General features: G+C 37.3%; 1 protein-coding gene across 1 annotated transcript in view; it reads right to left on the bottom strand.

Annotated features, from left to right (window-relative positions):
- Nucleotides 1-20,521, bottom strand: part of USH2A (Usher syndrome 2A (autosomal recessive, mild)) — a 393,292-nt gene that overhangs the window by 70,182 nt on the left and 302,589 nt on the right. The window contains exons 49-56 of the mRNA XM_014950535.1: nt 19,956-20,177; nt 14,424-14,647; nt 10,602-10,812; nt 10,015-10,212; nt 9,270-9,424; nt 7,272-7,470; nt 751-858; nt 13-196 (exon numbers count right to left, since the gene is read on the bottom strand). Of these exons, the coding sequence (XP_014806021.1) occupies nt 13-196; nt 751-858; nt 7,272-7,470; nt 9,270-9,424; nt 10,015-10,212; nt 10,602-10,812; nt 14,424-14,647; nt 19,956-20,177 (1,501 nt within the window). The remainder of the gene's footprint in view (nt 1-12; nt 197-750; nt 859-7,271; nt 7,471-9,269; nt 9,425-10,014; nt 10,213-10,601; nt 10,813-14,423; nt 14,648-19,955; nt 20,178-20,521) is intronic.

The raw sequence follows: 20,521 nt of genomic DNA, 5'->3' as shown, positions 1-20,521 counted from the left end.
AACATGCCTTACCTACTGTGAGGCTGCAGGTTAACATCTGTGAAATTCAGGTCTCTACTACCACCGAGGAAAATCTGTTCTCCATCACGAAATAATCGATACTGAGTAATGAGTCCATTGGGTTTCTTTGGTTCACTCCAGTAGATTTCCACCTCTGTTGAGCTGACTATGATATGATGAGGTTTTGGCCATACCCCTATGAACATCACAATGACACTATTTTAATTTTATGACAGAAACATAAAGGGTTTGTGGTTCATTTATTTTTTTTCTTTTCCCACAGTTTGTTCGGTTGCTTCCAGCAATGCAATGAAAGTATAAAATATTGCCAGAGAGAATTACAGAATTTAAGAAACTTTCTGTATTTATCATTTATCAAATGCAACCAACTAGACGAGGCACAGATTAATGGAGAACAAGGCCAAAGGCTGCAGCCTTTGTATGCCCAGTTGTCTCTGCATATTTATTTGCACTTTAAAAAGTATGCATCCGCTAATTCTAACCTCAATAAGTTAAAGATGAACTTGGGGAAACTGTCACAGAAACAAAGTAGAAATGCAGCATCAGGCAGTCAGTATAAAGAGCATGTTAAGATACAAATATTCTAAGAGAGATGGATTCTCCTGTGTAAATTTATACATGATATCTTGATGGATGATAGCGGAGTTTTGCACCTTGTTAAACCATCAGAAAATACAAGCCCATATGACCATCTCTTTGCAGTTCTACAAGAATACCTTTTTCCCTTACCATGAGGAGCAGCTTGTAAAGTTTGACCTGAAATTGGTTGGCTAGAAGCACACCCAGCAGATGTGCATGCAGTAAGCATGAAGCTGTAATTAGTGTATGGTTGCAGACCTAGAAAGAGCAAACAGAGGTTAGACTGAGATGTTGACATCAGGCATCACAAGAATTGTACCATTACATAGAAAGCTTTCAGCAAACATAAAATACAAACAATTCTAATTTTACATCTGAATAATACTGAAATGGTGAATCCTTGCTAATTTAGATGTATATGCTCTGTTAGTCAAAAAAACTTAACAAAAAAGTCAGATTGAATTTGTGTCTATGCTGCAGTGGATCTATAGACGACCCTCATATAGAAATATCAGAATTATCTTCAAATCCATTAATTTAGATGGCACTTGGAGTGTAGTAACAACAGTCCAGATCTCAGTCCAGATTACCATCTGAAAATTTACCCATTCTCTAAAGTGTATTTCGTTGGGTTTTTTAAAGTATGCTTCTGCCTGCACAAAAAGGTTAAAAATTAACTGGAAGGTACCTAAACATTCTAAGTACAGATATAATGTCCATCACTGGTAATGGCCATAGAAGTTCAAAGGTTTAAAACAAGCTAAGCATCTGAAAGTGTAATTGCTTAGCATTTTGGACTTGAAAAGCTGAAGAGCCTGTAAAGTTTTGAAAAGTTACTACAAATACATTTGCAACAATAAGAAAAGTAATAAAATACTCTCTTACTTGAATAAGAAATCTTCTATTATATTGCAAACAAGTCCAAATATACTCTGTTCTTGTTCCCTTCCCAACTTTTATTTGTTTTTTTGTTGTGTTTTTTTTTCCCCCATATTTTTTACTATTTGTTACAAGATTTTACTATAAATGCTATAAAGCAGTTAGAAGGAAGACTGACAACCAAGCTCTCCCCATTACAGGATATTAATTTTAGCTACTTGTAAATTTTTAAAAACTATTTTTTCAGCTCATATCTTCTACGCTGGACACCCTTGAATGAAACTAAAAGAGAATATATGGCTTTGACCTTTCCTTGGAAATTTTCAAACATCCTTGTACTGTGTGTCAATGACTTCAGATTTGACATCAAGGTGCCTCCGGCTTAAGAATTTGACTTTAGGACTCCTCATAAAATTGTACCCAAAATTTGGCTAAGATACTAGGCTTTTAAAATGGCCATTTCTGCACATCCATTAAAGGCTTCTTACAGTTAAATCATTAAAAATGCAGACCTCTATGAACCTGTCTTGAACACCTCAGAGTTCAGCTTTAACTGCTGATCAAGCTGCCTCACAGAGCATGCTCCAGCCAGGTTACAGGGTGTTTGCTGAACTATTCTTTTGGCTATTTCTCAGAGTTGATCTTAAAAATGATATTATGAGGCACAGACACTGAAAACCACTCTCTTGCATGTTTTCAAGGACCCTCTTGTTAAGACCTCATATTACACGAAAAAAAAGCTTCTGTTCCTGAATGCAAAGGGAACAAACGGTACAACAAAAAGCAGCAAATTGTACACAAAAATCTGTGAAAACATTAAGATTGTAAAACTGAACACTCATAAACTAGGAAATCCCAGAGTTAGGACACCGTACAGTACGAATTGACCTCCTTTATGGCACAGTCCTATCTAAAATTCCCTCCAGCATGCGGTCTCTGGCCTGCCTAATTGTATGTAATTAAAGACTTTTTTGTGTAGAGTCCGCCCCTAGAGCATACTGCTGCTTTACTAACACCAACCAGCTGAGCACCGCAAACGGCTTAATGCAGTATCAGAACATTTTTTTTTTTAAAAGAAAATATGAAAGCCCTGCAGAGCCAGGACAGAAGCTGACTGCCTCAGATCCAGACACGATCTCTGCTCCGGGCCATCCCACGCTTCACTCACTCTAGCTTTCCGATCTGGGAAATCTCACAGGATTTATGAGACCCACCAGGGCCTGTCCTACAACTCCCGCCGGGCATGGGCCAGGGGCAGCCCCAGGCAGACATTTCCCTGGGGCTGGGCTGGGAGATGGGCCTGCAGGTGACACCAGCATGGCAGGCCCCATTGCTGGAGGCCAGCATAGCAGCCAGCAGGGATTGAGGGCAGCGGGCTGGGCCGAAATGGAGTCCTGGGCCCCTGGGCAGGGCTGAGGGAAGGCCTCAGGGGAGGCTGGCAGCAGCTTGACGGGGAGCTGATGTGGGGGTGTGCTGCAGCAGTGAGGCCACCCTGTGTGCCTTTGCTTGGCCATCCTCCCAGGACACTGCCCCTTCTCCTTTCTTCCTTTTGGTGGCCAATGCCACCAGCCCCTCAGCGATCCATGTTTTATCCCTGTGGGTTAGCATCATCCCTGTTGCCTCCCTTCACCGTGCTCCACATTCACATGAACTTTGCACTTGCGCCTCCCTGACTTCTGCCGAGCAGAAAGGAAATTCAGCTCTGGGCAGACACAGAATTCGGCTCATCTACACTGAGGTTCTCAGAAGGAATAAACCTACCAAACATAGCAAAAGCTGAGGCAGCAGCCCTTTTTTTATCTATTTTTATTCCTCTCCAGAAGAGAGACAGCTTGTGGACTGAGTGAGGCAGTGACCCTAGGTACACATGGCTACGCTACTGTGTTATGCAGACTGCTTGTGTGAAAGAGGCTGACTTGGGACTATACAGGTCAATTCATAACCATTATACAGGTCATTTTTTAAGTGCTTGGCTTTGTGACCTTAATAACGTACTTTTCATGTAGCTCGTATGCCTAGCGGTAATTACTTCAAGAACAATGCAATTCTGTGACAAGAAAAAAAGTCTGGGCGAGATCTTTGTTTATAAACAAATCTTTGCTTATAGCCATTAAGGAGATATTTTAATTAAAATATATTACAAACAAATAGAGGGAAAGAATAAGCAACAATTATGTAGAAAGAAAAATACTGAATGGAAGACATGCAGGCTGCTTACAAATTGAACAAGACGTGAAGGAGAGAAAATAAAGAGATGACTCAGAGGGACAGCCCTGGCTGTAACCTAATCATGAACTGGAGGAGAAGGAAAATCATCTGAACACTGCGTATAAAAGTTAGAAGGGAGAAAATGACAGTTGCAGACTAGAGAGAGGCAAAGGCATGGAGGAAAGCCAAGTATTTAACATTTCAGGATAGAAAAGATTACTGTGGCAACAAATTACTTGAATTCCCCTAAAGGGAGTCATGTTCACTTTTAAAGGAAACATGCATAATAAAGCAATACTCATTTACAACTACACTTTAAAGAGAAAAATGGGCATTAAAAAAAAGAGCACATGGTTTCACTAAATTTATTGGTGAAATTCTGATACCTGAAACCCCTAGTCATACATGGAGCAGTCACAGCAGATTTTTATCTAGAATATGAAAGCTTCACATTAAATGCCTTGTCTTACGTGTGCTTTGGAAAGCACTGTGCAAATCTATGTATGTGATTAATAATAAAAATAACAAGTAAGATAATCTTGAAACGTAAACAGCATTTTGCTTTTCCAATTTCTCTACTTGATTGTTCACTAGAGTATACTTCTCCCCTCCTTTTCTTTTTTGGTCTATTACTGTAGGGGTTTTGGGGTTTTTCTTGCTTTTTTTGTTTGTTTGTTTGGGGTTTTTTTGATTTTTTATTTGTTTGTTTGTTTTTTTAAACTTAGCAGTCTATTTTGTTATTGCAGCATTTGTCTTTTTTCAAAAGGCTGTGAAACAGTGTTTTTTTAAGAATGCATCCTTCTATTAGCCAAATCAATTCCTTCTGATACTGTTTGTCTCCATTTGTGGGTATGGCTCCAGCAAGGTCAGTAATTAGCTCCTAGGCTAACGCTCCTGGGCCCCACCATGGGAATGTCAGATTGCTGACCACAGCTTCACACAAACCCTCCACCCCAAAGAGTTTCCTTTAGACAAATATTACTAATTATTCAGTGCTGTACAGAAATACAGTTGACCAGTGACAACATTTATGTATCTCTTCATTTTTCACTACCCTGAAATGGAGAATATGTTCAGATGAAAGAATTTCAAAGCATTCAGTCATAAAGTATTTCTTAATATTGTTTCTTCTATTGAAATAAACATCAATGATCTTGATTGGCTTTTACCTAAACATGATTCATCCTACCAATTCTCAATAAAGCCTCTTACTCAGGATATTATCTTTAGTGTACTAAAAAGGAGGAGTTGAGAAGAATCTTTGCTATAAACCCACCTGCTGCTGCTGAAGAGGGCACTCTTAGCTTTCTTTTACAATTCCCCTAATTATTTTCTTCAGTCTTACCCTCTGCCTGGCCCCCACTGCAAAGCATTAGCAGGCCCATTTGTAAAGTAGTAGTAACACAAAGTGAAACAATGCCATAACTGTCATCCAAATTGTTCTGTACAGGGTAGTGGAAGTGTTCAGTAATAAATGATATAAAAAGGTCTTTTATTGACAAGCTGCCATGTGCTGTTTGCATTAGAGAATATGAGAAGATGATGGCTGCTGCCCCTAGGTCCCAGTGGCATTCAACTCAGTGAGATAGCAGAAAATGCTTCAGTTTGCTTAAAGCATTGATAACACCTCTAAATAATTAACTGAGGACTTCCTGTCTTCAATTACTTAATGCTTTTTTTAACATCTTGAGAGGATTATAAGCAATTTATGGATTTCACATGATGAGCACATTCACCACTATTCCCACAAAGCATTTGTGGGATCATGTTTCCAAAGCTTTGATGTAATTAAAAATAAGCAGCAAGACAATGGTGTAGTGGCAAGGTGCTAGCCTTCTTGTCTGTTATTTGCAAGACCCCAGATTCAAAGTCTCAAGAAATACTAATGCTACAGCTTCATTAATGTTCAACTGTTGCTCAGGGAAAAGCAGACAGTTTTGGGGGGAAAGGAAAAAAAAAGGAAGATGAGAAAATCAAAACATACATCCACAGGTAATAACACAACAATTCAAACATTTGAGAAATAAATTTGATTGTTTTATCTTATTCTTTTCATTTAGAGAGCAATAATTATCCACATGCTAAATCACTGCCATGAATTCCACATTATTATTCAAGGAAGCTCCCACAGAAAACAGCACAAAATTTGATGATTCCTGTCAGGAGAAACAATCACTTGTTCCACTCCTGGCTTAACATGACAGCATTGGACAGTGGCTTAACAGAACAGGCACACAAAAGAAAAAAAGGTCCTTGTTTCTGAGAAGGTAATTTCATTTCCTCTCTCTTCCAACTGTTAATAAAACCAGTACTGTTTGCATTAAAATCTCAGTTACTCTGGAGGTACAACTGCCTTTTGGGAAAGAATTGAGAGCACAAGTATTTTTCAACTGGGTTTGATAAATCATTCCTTGTTTTTTTTACAGTATAAACTTAAAACAATTCTAAAACACATACCACCAAACTGGTATACTCCAATATCTCATGTCCAGAAGCACTGAATATGGAGACTGGTGTAACATACAGTTGATGAATTTCACACTTGAGTGTGATATTGTCAAAGAGGAACATCAATCCTTTACTCTTCTGTGATTACTACAGGAAGGACAAACTCTTTTAAAGCACTAAGGGATACACTCTGACTCAGGACTGAGAGTGCCATATATGCTGTATGGGTTTTATATGCCCTATGTGAACTTCTACTCTTTGGGTGGCTACAACAAGGTTTCTGTATAATAAATGAATCTCTAAGTTTCCTACTTGGGTGTAAAAAAAAAAAAGGAAAAAAATAGTGTATTTATGAATTCCTAAAAATCATAGATACAAGAATTTGATGAGCATCCTGAGGTCAAAGCGTGAAAAAACATACCCCAGAATGTTTATGTTCCCATTTCGTGTTCATCAGAAATCTTTCTAAGAATAATTTGGCTTCAGTGAAACATTCAAATATAAATAAAAATGGAATATGTGAAAATAATACATATGAGGTCTGAGTCAAATCTTCCCCCAAAATCCCTCGACTAAATCTTCTTTCAGATACACACACATTAGTGAAATTTCACAAATTACTTAGGAAATGTCTATAAGCAATATATAAGATTATAAACAGAATCCATGATCTTTCCCTTTCTGTCTTCCTTTCCTTTTTTATTTCAGGCATATAGAACTGGATCCTTTTTGCTCCTACACTGCTACACATTTACAGCAGTACTAGCTACTTCAACTGCATTACTGCACATTACTGACGGTAAAAGAGAGAGTTGAATCTGTATGAAGGGATCACAAGCCTACACAGAATATCTGAGACCTTGAGCACACCACAAGCATGCAACTTAAATCAAGCTGGATATATTCATTTTAAAATTTTGAAATTAAATCCATTAATATTTTGTTTTAACAAGCAGTAGTCAGAAATGAAAGACTGAGAGACTGAAAAAAAATAAATTTAAGATATGTAAAGTCACGATAAAGCATTCTAAACTGTGCAAAGTACTAGGGATTTAAAGGTTACTGGCAAGTAGCATTTTAAATATGTTAATACTGCCTTATATCTTAAGGTCTGTCAGAGAGCTCTGCCTCCTTACCTGATACTGTGTGCTGCATTTTGTTTGCAGCATCAGTGTATATAAGTCCTTTCCCTACTTGACTGATCTGGTACTCTCTGATGACACCGTTTGGTTTCTTGGGTGCAATCCAGCTTAAATGTAATGCTGTTGAGTTCAAGGCACTGACGTTTGGTGGCTGAACACTCTCTGGGATTCCTTGGACAGTGACTGCAACTACCTGAAGACATATGAATTAAACAGCAATTTAATGTAATAGTACACTAGATACCATGATCAATGAGAATGTCACTTTTGTTTTAAATTGTTGTTTGGCCTGGCATATCATTACCAAGGGCCTGGAGAAGTAGTTACTTTTTTCCTCCTTTTTCACAATGAAATCTGACCTTGAATACATTACATAAGTCTATGTCTACAATTTATCACAACAGGTTCACCACATTTTAGCTGCAGCGTATAGCATAGGGTGGAACAACAAAAACTGTATTGCTTGAAAACTCTTGATAACTCTCTTCCATATGGTTTGTCAGTGTCTCTGCATTTTAACTGCCTGATTTCATATATTTTAAGCACCAGTAAACATGGGGCTAAGCCTCCATATATCCCATGCAATCTGAACTCTATTGTAGTTATTTGCAGCTCTATATTTCAGTAAGGAAACCAAAGATTTTGAAAGACAGAATAACTTTGCACTTGTTAAGCTCCTTCTATAAAAACAAGAAGAAAAAGGAAAAAGCTAGTTTTCTATTGACACATCTCTACCATCTCCTACAGAGGCATTTCCAAATTACACTGGTTTAATAAGTGAGTCAGATACCTTTTTCTCTTTGAGAATCACTTTTCTTTTTCTGTTATTACCACCGTAAAGTATTTATATTATGCTGTAAATACAAAATGTGCCCTCTATAATATATTGCCTTAGTGCATTTGGTGGAATCGGTCTCTACTTGCAGACTTCAATGTTTGCAATAGTAAAGTCCTTAATTACAGACAAGTGAAATAAGCAGGATTTATTAGCTCAGGCTGATGCTTGCAGCAACTGTGCCTACATAGCTTCCAGATCAGAGCCCTTTGTCGGGGTAGAGGACTACGTGCCTATCTCCAACCCTCTGCATCAATGATTCTTTTCTTATACTTTTGGTTGAGATTAGCACCTATAAGAAAAACATTTGAACATCTGAAAAAAAATAATCAACTTTTCAGTCCCATTGATATTATAATGACAAAGCACAGTCGTCATTCTCCACCTCTGTCCCACAGCTCTTATGTCCTGAAAATTAATTTTCATAGAGGCAAGGATATTATTGTGAAAAAGAGATCATTTAAGAAATAGTTTTTCCAAATGATGCATAAGGCAGGTACTTTGCAGAACAGAAACTAGAGGTGGCTAAATAGGAACGTTGGTGAAAGGCATCTGTGATTCAAAGCGATACAAGGGGAAACAAAGCAGTGACAAAGGAAGGGAAGAGATTCTGTTTGCCTAAAATTAAAGCAGGGGCAGGTTGTACATAAAGGGACTGTAAAACCTGAAGCAGGTGCAGACACGGAAAGCCACCAAAGGATAATATAGGAGAAAGAGACTCTAAGTAAGAAGGTTGTTGAACAAATTGATAGACTAGAGCTAAAGCAGATAAACTAAGAAACACCAACAAAGAAGAGGCTATAGACCTCCTAGTGAGAAGGAAAGATTTAATTGCAGGGCTTAGAGAAAGTGCATTTTAATATTCCTTACTCTATCCTATCGTGTGCACCTTTCTCTTTAACAAACCAGTTCCTACAGTGCAATTTCAGCTTTCCCAAGACTGAGATACTGCGTTCTTCTTCTGCTTGCTTGTATCAACCTTAGGTTCCAAATAATCACCTGTCAGTAGTCGAATCCAAATAAGATTATTGATGTTTTTCACTTGCTAACTCAATAATCAGCATGTCTTCAAATTACACCTTTCCAAAAGCATTTTTATGTTACCACACTGGCTGATAAGATTCTGGCACCAGTTCCATAAAGACCAATTTACTAACCTTGCTGCTGTCTGCGCAACCAGCAACAGTGCAGGCCCGCAGTTGGTATGAATATTCTTGGTATGGCTGGATACCGCTTGTGTCTGTGAAGCTCGTTTCTGTTCCTCTGAAACGCTCAATTCCATTCCGGAGAATGATATAGTGAAGAATAAGACCTATTGCAGAAAGAAAGTTTTGCCTTTTGTTAGCTGAGAAATCCAGTGTGACCGTGTGCTGTAATAACCTGCTCTGCACACAGAAAATATTAAATGAAATCTCTAGGCGACCGCTGGAACAATCATCCTGTTTAAATGGCTAATGTCAATTACCAGCTACTCTCCTCAACCTCTACATCAACATCTCAATATCTCTCAATTTTTACTGAGAGCTATTCCAGTTTTTTTCTCACTGTTTGAAAATAATAAGCAAGATATCCTTAAAGAAAATATGCCTATCATCCACTCCTCCACAACCCCCAAATATTTTGTAACATGATTGCGATTTTCTGATCATATTTTCCGATTACTATTACAACTTGTCTCAAAAAAGGTTTCTGGGCACTTCTTAGAGACATAATAAATTGTCTTCTGTGAAGTTAGACTCTAGCCTTATTTGCAATGAAAATTATCTCAACCTAGAGCAAATTCTTGCAGAGTTTAGGAATACATATATTTCAGTGCCAGTGACTAAATAAGAAATGTTTTGTGATTTTGCAACACTGTCAATTGAATGATAGAACATACTCGTTTTTAACATATATAAATACCATTTGGTTGAAGTGGTTCCTCCCAGTTTAGAAGTATCATGTCTTCCCGATCATCCACTTTGGCCCATTTTGGTGGAATTACACCCTGTGGCACATCTTGCTTAGTGACAGCTCTGCTAATTTCACTGAAGCCTCTTCCATAGCTATTCCAAGCAGCCACTCTATACTCATATGTGATAAAAGGTTCGAGGTTCAGGTCTAGAAAAAGTTACACATGGATCATTGCAGTCTTAGGAAAATACAAAATTACTTTTGTTTACTTTTTTATGGGACTACTTCTGTGTTTAAAGACAGAGAGATATGGAAGTTATTCCTTTAGTCAGGGCCATTTTCTGATAGACCAATACTTCTATCAGCTTTTGTGAATGTAGGTTTAGACCTTATGTATTCACGGAACTTCTTGCTACTCATTTCATTTCCCTGAAGATTCTGTCCTGAATCACAGACTAATTCTTAAAGAAGGCTACTTCACTACAATTGATTCACATTTAATTAGAATATTTGATAGCATTCAGGACAACTTTTTCTTCAGAGTAAATTAAATACACTAGCAAATCATCAATCTGATATATGTCACTTTTCCTTACCTGTAAATGAATACTGGTTTGGACTTCCTGTGTAGACAGTCTCCTCTTCAGCTGGACATACACCTTCCCTTATCTCCTTTTCTGTAGCACTCTGTGGACCTTTTATCCACGCACAGATATTCTCCCTGGGATCAAAGTCACACTTTCCACAGTGTGCTGTTGCCTCCATAGATAACGGGCAAACAATATTAGCCTTGCATTCTTCTTTTACCTAAGGAATACACATACAATTTTAATATAATTACCTCATCTTCCTTTCTTTACAAATTCTTCCATTAGTATTTCTCTGTCTTTATGCAACATAAAAATCAAGCAACTACATTGAGTACATTGATACTTCTAGCATATGGGGGATCTTTTCAGCCTTTGGCTTCTCTACTGTCTCTAGTCATTAATGTGTTTATAATCCTTCAAACAATATTAGCCTTGCATTCTTCTTTTACCTAAGGAATACACATACAATTTTAATATAATTACCTCATCTTCCTTTCTTTACAAATTCTTCCATTAGTATTTCTCTGTCTTTATGCAACATAAAAATCAAGCAACTACATTGAGTACATTGATACTTCTAGCATATGGGGGATCTTTTCAGCCTTTGGCTTCTCTACTGTCTCTAGTCATTAATGTGTTTATAATCCTTCCTAAAAGAACATATTTTTTTTTTTTTTTTAGGGTTCTTGCATGAAAACATCACAAATGTTAACCACTGGAAGCCCAAATGGCTGGTTTGCTGAAAGTAGAAGAATCTATAATCAAACAAGAGCAGGATTTTATCTAAGAATTTGAACATGCTGTTCCTGCAGAGGCTGATATCCTGTGGCAAATCAGTAGCAAATTCCCAGCTCCACACACCGCTTGCCAAGTACACAAGAGGGCTCTCTGCAATTCCTTGGCAGCTGTCAAGGCTAAGAACTCTATCCATGGGTGATATAAATCGTGTCCTCTACCACATCGCTGCTAAACAGCAGTTTTGCTGCAATAAGAGGACCTCTGCAAACGTTGATGCAGATACCAGATTTAATCCATAAAGAACAATTCACAGAAACATACAATAAACATCCACGAGTTTCCATTAAAATTATGAAATAATATTTTTGCCAAACCATCAGCTAGAGAGCAGTAATTCTTATAAAATATAGGTTGCTGCAGGAAGAAATGTCCTGCAATATTTGCAACAAATCTTTTTGCCCATTAGGGTACAAGCTTTAGAATGAAAAATAACAGATTACATCCAATGCTTCCTTAATTCACCCATTGAAATTAGTTTGTTAGCTGATTATGAACCTCAGCTAATTTAATTTCCCAAACTTGGCACTTTTACAAAAATTACATTGTGATAGATATCAATATAAGATGTAGGAATATAAATGCATTGGATTCACATATAAAGTAGCTCTAGAATATATTCCAGAATATCAGTCCTTGTAATGTTAGTAAATATGTAAATATGAGAAAGCCAGAGCTGCTGTATCTTTTCTACTGCGGGTAAATGAAATACGAAGTACTTCCTTTGTTTATACATTACACCTAAGGCACGGATCTAGCGTGTTATCTACCAGAATTCATTAAGCTATTCTCAGCCATTTTTCGCCTTGCACGAACTACTAATACAATGCATTGAAGAACTGCAGCTGACTCATCACAACACTTGAATTTTCTCTTGGAGAAAATTATTCAGTCCAAAAATAAAAGGGGAAGATGGAAGAAATATTTTTGTATTAACTTAGCAGATGAACAAAAAGGATAGAGGAACACCTGTATGTGGCAGGATGGAATCTGTTTTTCTTTTTACTTTAGTGATAAATTCCATCATATCTACCTGATTCCCATATTGCACAATTCACAATATCCAACCCTCTTTCTTTCTCTCTTACCCACTTTCTCCCTCTCTATAAATAATTATAATTATAAATATAAATAATATACAGGATTTTCATCCTTTGAAATGCTCATTTTCTTAAACAAAAATTGTAATAACAGTTTATAACATTTTTACAGCTTATGTACAACACTAAGATGCTAATTCTTGAAGATACCTACTGAATTCAAATGGAGATGCAAGACTTTGCAGCTTTGAAAGTTGGCCAAATTGCCTCAATGCTGATACCTATAGTCACTGGCCACTCTTCTGTATAATTCATTAGGTATGAAAGGTACCAAAAATATATTACCCATATTGTTGCTAAAAGTTTTACAGGGACCTATCCGAGTACTGCTGAATCTTATGCCAAAATTGCCACTGATTTTCTACAGGATCAGGATTAAGTCCATCAAGAAAATATCAATTGCAAAAATAACAGATTACATCCAATGCTTCCTTAATTCACCCATTGAAATTAGTTTGTTAGCTGATTATGAACCTCAGCTAATTTAATTTCCCAAACTTGGCACTTTTACAAAAATTACATTGTGATAGATATCAATATAAGATGTAGGAATATAAATGCATTGGATTCACATATAAAGTAGCTCTAGAATATATTCCAGAATATCAGTCCTTGTAATGTTAGTAAATATGTAAATATGAGAAAGCCAGAGCTGCTGTATCTTTTCTACTGCGGGTAAATGAAATACGAAGTACTTCCTTTGTTTATACATTACACCTAAGGCACGGATCTAGCGTGTTATCTACCAGAATTCATTAAGCTATTCTCAGCCATTTTTCGCCTTGCACGAACTACTAATACAATGCATTGAAGAACTGCAGCTGACTCATCACAACACTTGAATTTTCTCTCGGAGAAAATTATTCAGTCCAAAAATAAAAGGGGAAGATGGAAGAAATATTTTTGTATTAACTTAGCAGATGAACAAAAAGGATAGAGGAACACCTGTATGTGGCAGGATGGAATCTGTTTTTCTTTTTACTTTAGTGATAAATTCCATCATATCTACCTGATTCCCATATTGCACAATTCACAATATCCAACCCTCTTTCTTTCTCTCTTACCCACTTTCTCCCTCTCTATAAATAATTATAATTATAAATATAAATAATATACAGGATTTTCATCCTTTGAAATGCTCATTTTCTTAAACAAAAATTGTAATAACAGTTTATAACATTTTTACAGCTTATGTACAACACTAAGATGCTAATTCTTGAAGATACCTACTGAATTCAAATGGAGATGCAAGACTTTGCAGCTTTGAAAGTTGGCCAAATTGCCTCAATGCTGATACCTATAGTCACTGGCCACTCTTCTGTATAATTCATTAGGTATGAAAGGTACCAAAAATATATTACCCATATTGTTGCTAAAAGTTTTACAGGGACCTATCCGAGTACTGCTGAATCTTATGCCAAAATTGCCACTGATTTTCTACAGGATCAGGATTAAGTCCATCAAGAAAATATCAATTGCTTTATTTATTTATATATATATTTTTTTTTTAAGGAGGGTGGGGAATCTACGTCACACTGCCTGCCCAAATTGAAATGTAATAGCATTTTTATACTTCAGAACTGGCCACTTCAATTTCAATTTCCCCTTAAGGAACATCATCAGGAACTGTGGCCACAGAACGGAAGCCGCCTGCAGACGCCAGTCTTGTTAGTATGCCAGCTTTTAGCCACTCTACTAATCTGAAGTGCTGGGCAACACTTCACAGAGGCAGCTAATCATTATTAATTCCTTTAGAATTCATTGCAATAACATCAATCATGGTGAACTCATTCGGTATTAATATGGATGTAATGTGAAAATGAATAATGCACACAAGAGTTTTTATATTCCTATTTTAGAAAAATAGTTATGAACAGTGTATTTCTCTTTCCATCGTCAAATCAGAGCCACCGAGAGATTTTCTATCAATTACCTTCATCATCATTCCAGCTGAAATCTTGTCAGAGCAAACATATTTCAAAGGATTATATCCAACTCCATTACAGCATTCTTCGCTCTTTGGAATAAGTTCAGTCTCACAGCATTTTACTGGCACTTGGTCATTCTTTCTAACATGTGCTAGGAACTCACCACTGGAACCTGAGCAGCATATGGTCTCTGACATATTCACATATTCCTTCCCACAACAGAACATCCCTGAAACCAACAACAAAAAAATATATGTATCTGAATATGAAATGTAGGAAAATAAAGAAATAGATAAAGAAAGAAGGCGGCTCAGAATGCAATATAGCTTGGCATAAAAGCATCAGCAGCTGGAATTATGCAGATTTAGCTAAAGCGAGATTAAATTTGAACGTGAGGTGACTAAAGTAAGCGGCCTGATTCTAGACCTGCTGAAAACAATCAAGAATTAGAGGAATAAACAGGGATACCCTACAATCAACTCACACCATTGCTGAACTTCTGTAAGAACCTTTGCTACAAAATACCATGCCAAAGTACTGTGCACAGCAGGCTGAAGGCAGACTGTTGATTAAAATTTCCTGTAGACTGTAGAAATTGAGAAAGCTTCTCCATGTATTTTCCAGTCAGGTCTCATTCATCCCCCCCTTACACGGGCAGTCTTCCAACAGTGCATCTTAGCATTCCAGAATGTTTCACATTATATTTTATGTTTTTTTAAAGTGAGGGTTCATACTAGGTATCTAGAACTGAATGGGTGATTTGCCAAACACTCACAGTCATCTGATACAGAGAATTACTATTTAAGACTTTAATATCTAAATATAATTTGCATTTCTGTAGTGGAGTTGATAAGCTGCCAAAATTAATTCCACAGTCTTTCTACTATTTTTAATAATTTTATTTTAAAATTAAAAGCTCGTCTTGACCATGGCAAGTTTTCCAAATATTCGCACAAACAATTCTGCAACTGTGAAATTCCAGTGTTCAATCCCACACCATTTAAAGAAAGGGGTAAATTTTAACTCTGAACCTAATGCTACAAACACCTCTATAATTGGCAATGAAATAAATGTTACTAATTCAGCTAGGAAGATATCACCCCAAAAAAAAATAAAACCCACCAAAAACCCCTACCAACACAGGGCTGTGCTATAGTGTAATATCTACAAAGTAATGTGTATTTAACATAATTTCTGTAGTATGTAGACATTTAAAACACATGCAAAAGTAGCTACTTTGTGCACTGTCATTTATTGTAGCAAAGCTCTCTTAGGAAGTCATACATAATGAAAATTATTCTTTAAGGGTATGATCCTGTTAAAGCATTCAAAGCATTTCATTCCAATCACTGGAATGACTCAAAATGGTGTTACTTGCATACTTCACCTATTTTCAGGGCCGGTTCCATTCACAGAAATCAAACTGTAATCACCAGCTCTCCAAGAGGTAAATACTGCCGCCTGTTCACACCCTTTTTCCAAATTGTCCTCAGATTCTACCAATTTTAAGTAGAGAATTAATGCAGAAAATGACTCAATTCAATACTAATAAGCAACTCAGCCCCAAGGGACTTTTGACAGGCAAACTAAAATTTTGATAATGAACTGTTTTTCTATTGAAACAAACAAGGCTGTATTCTTTCCTGCGAAGCTCATCTTTGTTTAACTGAATTAAATTTTTCAGCCAAGATTTCACTCACATAACAAGAAGTGACTCCCTTTCTAGTTTCTTTGGTAAACCATTACTTCTTTAATTATTATCAACCTTGTTCCAGTGTGATAAATTGCTAATTACTTAATACCCTAATCAGCGTTCATTCTTTGCACAGATAAACTGTGACAGCGCCATTAATTTAAATAGTAATTTCACTTAATGGCCAGAACGGCACACCAGATTTTTATGCAGCATTTTCTGAAGACTGCATCCATCACTGCAATATTCTGACATAAAGATGTCTGACGTGCACTAACTCACTTAGGGAGAGCAGATGTTGCAGAGCAGAGTTTGGTAGTAATTCCCATAGTGCATCACTTCAGCATGAATGAGCTGCAAAGGCAGAGGTAGACAATCCCCTGAAACTGCATTGCATAGCCTCTGACCTTTGCTTAATTTATCACATGTAGCACTTGACTCCTGAACCTTGACACCTCAAACGTACAATTTTAAATATGCTCCAAGAAAAACAAAATAGGACCATGTAATATTGACGGATTGATTTGCCTTCTAAAAAAATCGCTTTGTTCAGTTGCTTAAGGATCCAGAAATTCCTATAAAACCTTTGCTGAATTCAGCAAAACATCAAAACACAAACTATTTGTTTGTAAATCAGCTGGAATATGTGTGTCATGCTTTATATATTTATGTTTTGTAGGCACATAATACATTAGAGGAAAAAGAAAATCCATGGGCTGGAAAAGACACTTCCTGCTAACAGTGATTTCTGTCAACAATTATTTCGTGTTCATCCCCAGCAACTGAAAAAATTTACAAACATAGCCGAGTGATGAATTACTAATTTAGTAAATCTGCAAAACCATTGCTTTCAAAAGGGAAACATGAGTATTAGAAGGCTTAGCATTTGGAGCCAGAATAAAGGATCAACAAAATACAGAGCCAGTGTACATCGCAAACTACTCCAAAAATCCTTGGCTTACATGTGGGCATTGCAACTATTACAGAGCAGGAACCACAGCAGTCCAAAGTATCATCTTTCATGAGTCTGGGATGTCAGTATAGTGGCATTTTACTAGCTGCCTTTTTTTTTTTTTGTCTTTTTAAAGAGAAAATCCAAGAGCGGTTTTAGCTGATATTATCCTTTATAGCCAGAAATGGACAATTTTGGATAATCACATTGCAGCAGTGGGGCTCAGGACATGTGTATACAATGGCATCACTGCCAGTCTTTGCCAGTAGATGTCTCTATGGTCACCCCGCTAAATAAGGCCAACAAGGGGTGAAAAATAAAACCTAAGAAAATAGAAATTTTAAAAAAAAAAAAAATTTTAAAAAAAAAAAAAATTTTAAAAAAAAAAAAAATTTTAAAAAAAAAAAAAAAAAAGTAATGTGAGATGGAAAAAACATCTTTTTTTTTTGCAGGACAGACTCTCTGAAAAAGGTATACAATGGCAAATGAAAAACTTCTGCCATTAAGCCAACATTCAGTGCATACCCGGGTCTAGGTTCTCCAGAAACATGCTGCTTTCAAAGTGGTCATGCAACAATAAGGCTGTGCACAAGGCTTGCACTTCTAGTGACCATGTTTTTCTTCTATGTCTTTTTTAGAAGAACTGAAACTCCCAAACAAAAGCTTTAAATTGTCATTGTATTTTTAACCATGGCATTCATTGCCAACTGCAAAACAGAGCTTCAGAAGCATTTCAGCTTTTGCATAAAGCCACCCTTGTTACCTCTTCCCCTTCTAGACAATGAGATCAGCTTTCCAATTACCATATTCTTGCAAAATTCTACTTATTCATTTGTCAATTACAAGAAAATTATGTTTTTATGTGAGAGTATTTTTTCCATTAAAATCATTATAATAATAGGGACAGGGAGCAGGTAGATTTTTGTGCCTGGCTTGTGCATTTTCATGATGCATTTAGCAAGGCTGAATTACTCTAAGAAATTAAGCAAAAACCTATTGAGCGTGATGTATATGGTACAATAGAAACCACAATCTATTCTATGCTTAATGCAAAAGAATATGATCTCTTTGCAACTATAGCGCTAATTCATCTTTCAAATCTGTATTTGCGTTCAGCAGTATGGTGGCTCACAGCATAAAGTCCTCACAGAAAATCTGTGAACGATGAAAAAGCCATTGTTTTCTTTTTTAATAGCCAAAAAAATGTCATCTTGACGCATTCTCAAGAAAAATGGTGTAAGTGATAGAACGCTATAGGCTAAACATTTTAAAAAGAGAGGTATAAAGGTTTTTTAAATAAATATATTTAAGGAAAAATACTGTTAAGAATATATATATACTGAAATGAAGAACATAACTTTCATCCCAAGATACCTGTATTACACTCCTACACAACTCATCTGCCCAGAGAGAGCAGTAAAAACATAAACGCTACCCCAGCAGTTCTGTTCCAACAGCATCTGTTAATTCACTCCATTTATAAAATACATATTGACAAAGACAACTGAACTGGGACCAGGGAGATTTGATTTGGTGTGAGAAAGTCAATTCAATGTGATTTTGTTAAAGGGCTCCTGCAGGCAAATAAAAGAGTTTAAGTAATAAAGTACATAAAGAGATGTTTTATGAGCCAGCCCCGTCTTGTGGCAGCCACACAATGCGCGGCGATGCAAGAGGGCCTTGTTCAGAGCTGGCACGGAGAGCCCTGCTCGGCGCTGTAGATCAGGCACAATTAGGGAGCAGAGTGAGGGGGAGCTAAAATCATGTGAGCAGTGCTGTTCACAGAAAACACTCCAGGAGTCACCACCAGGAGGGAGGGGTAGTATAGAAACTGTATGAAGCGTCGCGATGGCTCTTCTGATGAGCCCTTCCTGACAGGCATCACAGAACTAGGGTACTTTGAATACCACGGTGGCTGAAGGATCCACCGAATACAAAAAAAAAGCTGAAGACAGAGCTCATTTTTTGGGAAAGGAGGAGTTCAGCCTTCAGATTTGGATTGTTCGTTATATATCAAGATCCTTAGTTGTACAACTAGAGGCTCAAACTGGCACGCACACGGGGAAAGCAGTGCCATCGCTCATCTTTGTACACCAAGCAGAACTGGGTACTAAACCTTCATTATTTCTCTGTTCGGAAATCGGGTTCCCCTTTGAGACCGCAATTGTTTCTGAAGTCTTTTTGTCAGGCTGAGAAAGCCTAAGGCTGATGGTATATAATTTGTCTAATAACTGTGGAAAGAAAAGACACGTGAAAATATCTGAATAGGGTTTGTAATAACACCTCCAATCTCTGTCACCAGCTAGTCACAGAGTGCTTTACGAGGAAGTAGGGTTCAGAGCCATGGAGTAATTTCCTGTGGTGTGCAAGAGATTAATGGGATGCACCAGATGAACAAGTGACTAGTGCTAGGGATTCGTTGATTTTAAATTGCAGCAGACTTACCCCTATAGAGATGCACAAGTGAGGGACATAGACTACCAAGTGGATGGCATTGTAATCTTTGATTTCTAGGTGACTAACCCCACATCTCCACAGCAAATGGAAAATCCCTGCACTGGGACGCACGGCAGCACAAGGCAGCCAAGCCTAACCTCTCCTCCACTCATTGAAAGGGGACTGGTCCTATTTCCTCACTGGCATAATGAAAGATCATCCACTCTTTTTGAACTTTCTGGTGTCTCCAGCCCCCACGCATTTTGGACAAAGGCAAAGAAGGGTTATTTAAAGCTCACCATTTTGCAGTCTGTCAGAATAGGTCAGCAAAGGGCAACATCATTTTCACAAATTGTCATACACACCTTAATTCTGAGAGTGTCACTGCTGAAGGCTTAGTGTCACAGGAGATTTAGAAAGGTGAAGACCCTTTTCTCTTCAAAACTTATCACTTACCTGTGAGCGGTCTGTGTGCAGTTCCCTCTTCTTCATCACCACAACACACCAAGTCTGTGCTTATGACCTCTCCACCACAGCACTGCTGATTGAAGCTGTCGTGGAGGGATCCGCCACAGCAGATTTGATCGCCGGACGTGGAGTAAGGCATTCCCTGGCAGCAGGAGTCACCAACTCCAACTGAAACTCTGTTTTGCTCCTCATCAGGGCAACATACTTCTCCTGTCAATTTAAGAATGCAATTAAAGATTTTATGCATTTATAGCTCTTGAAATCCCTGAGGGGCCTTCATCTGATAGCAACAAGTCTGGGTTTACACACTAGTAGCTTCATGTACTAAATGTTCCGCGTGAAAGCATGGAATCACTTGGCACTTTAGAATGCCATAAAAGTATTATATTAATTTGTAACAATAATTAAAGAGACATACATTAATGAATTCAGGGAAAAGACTCCGTAAGATATCAAAATCCAAGCATGACAGAGACAAACTGAGAAGAGTAACAAAAATAAGTTCTGTAAATATGATAATTATAGAGCTGAAAACCTTTAATTAGAGGCAGCTA

Source organism: Calidris pugnax, unplaced genomic scaffold, assembly GCF_001431845.1.
Source record: "Calidris pugnax isolate Ruff unplaced genomic scaffold, ASM143184v1 scaffold24, whole genome shotgun sequence".
Classification (NCBI taxonomy): Eukaryota; Metazoa; Chordata; class Aves; order Charadriiformes; family Scolopacidae; genus Calidris; species Calidris pugnax.
This window is presented reverse-complemented; position numbering and strand designations above follow the sequence as displayed.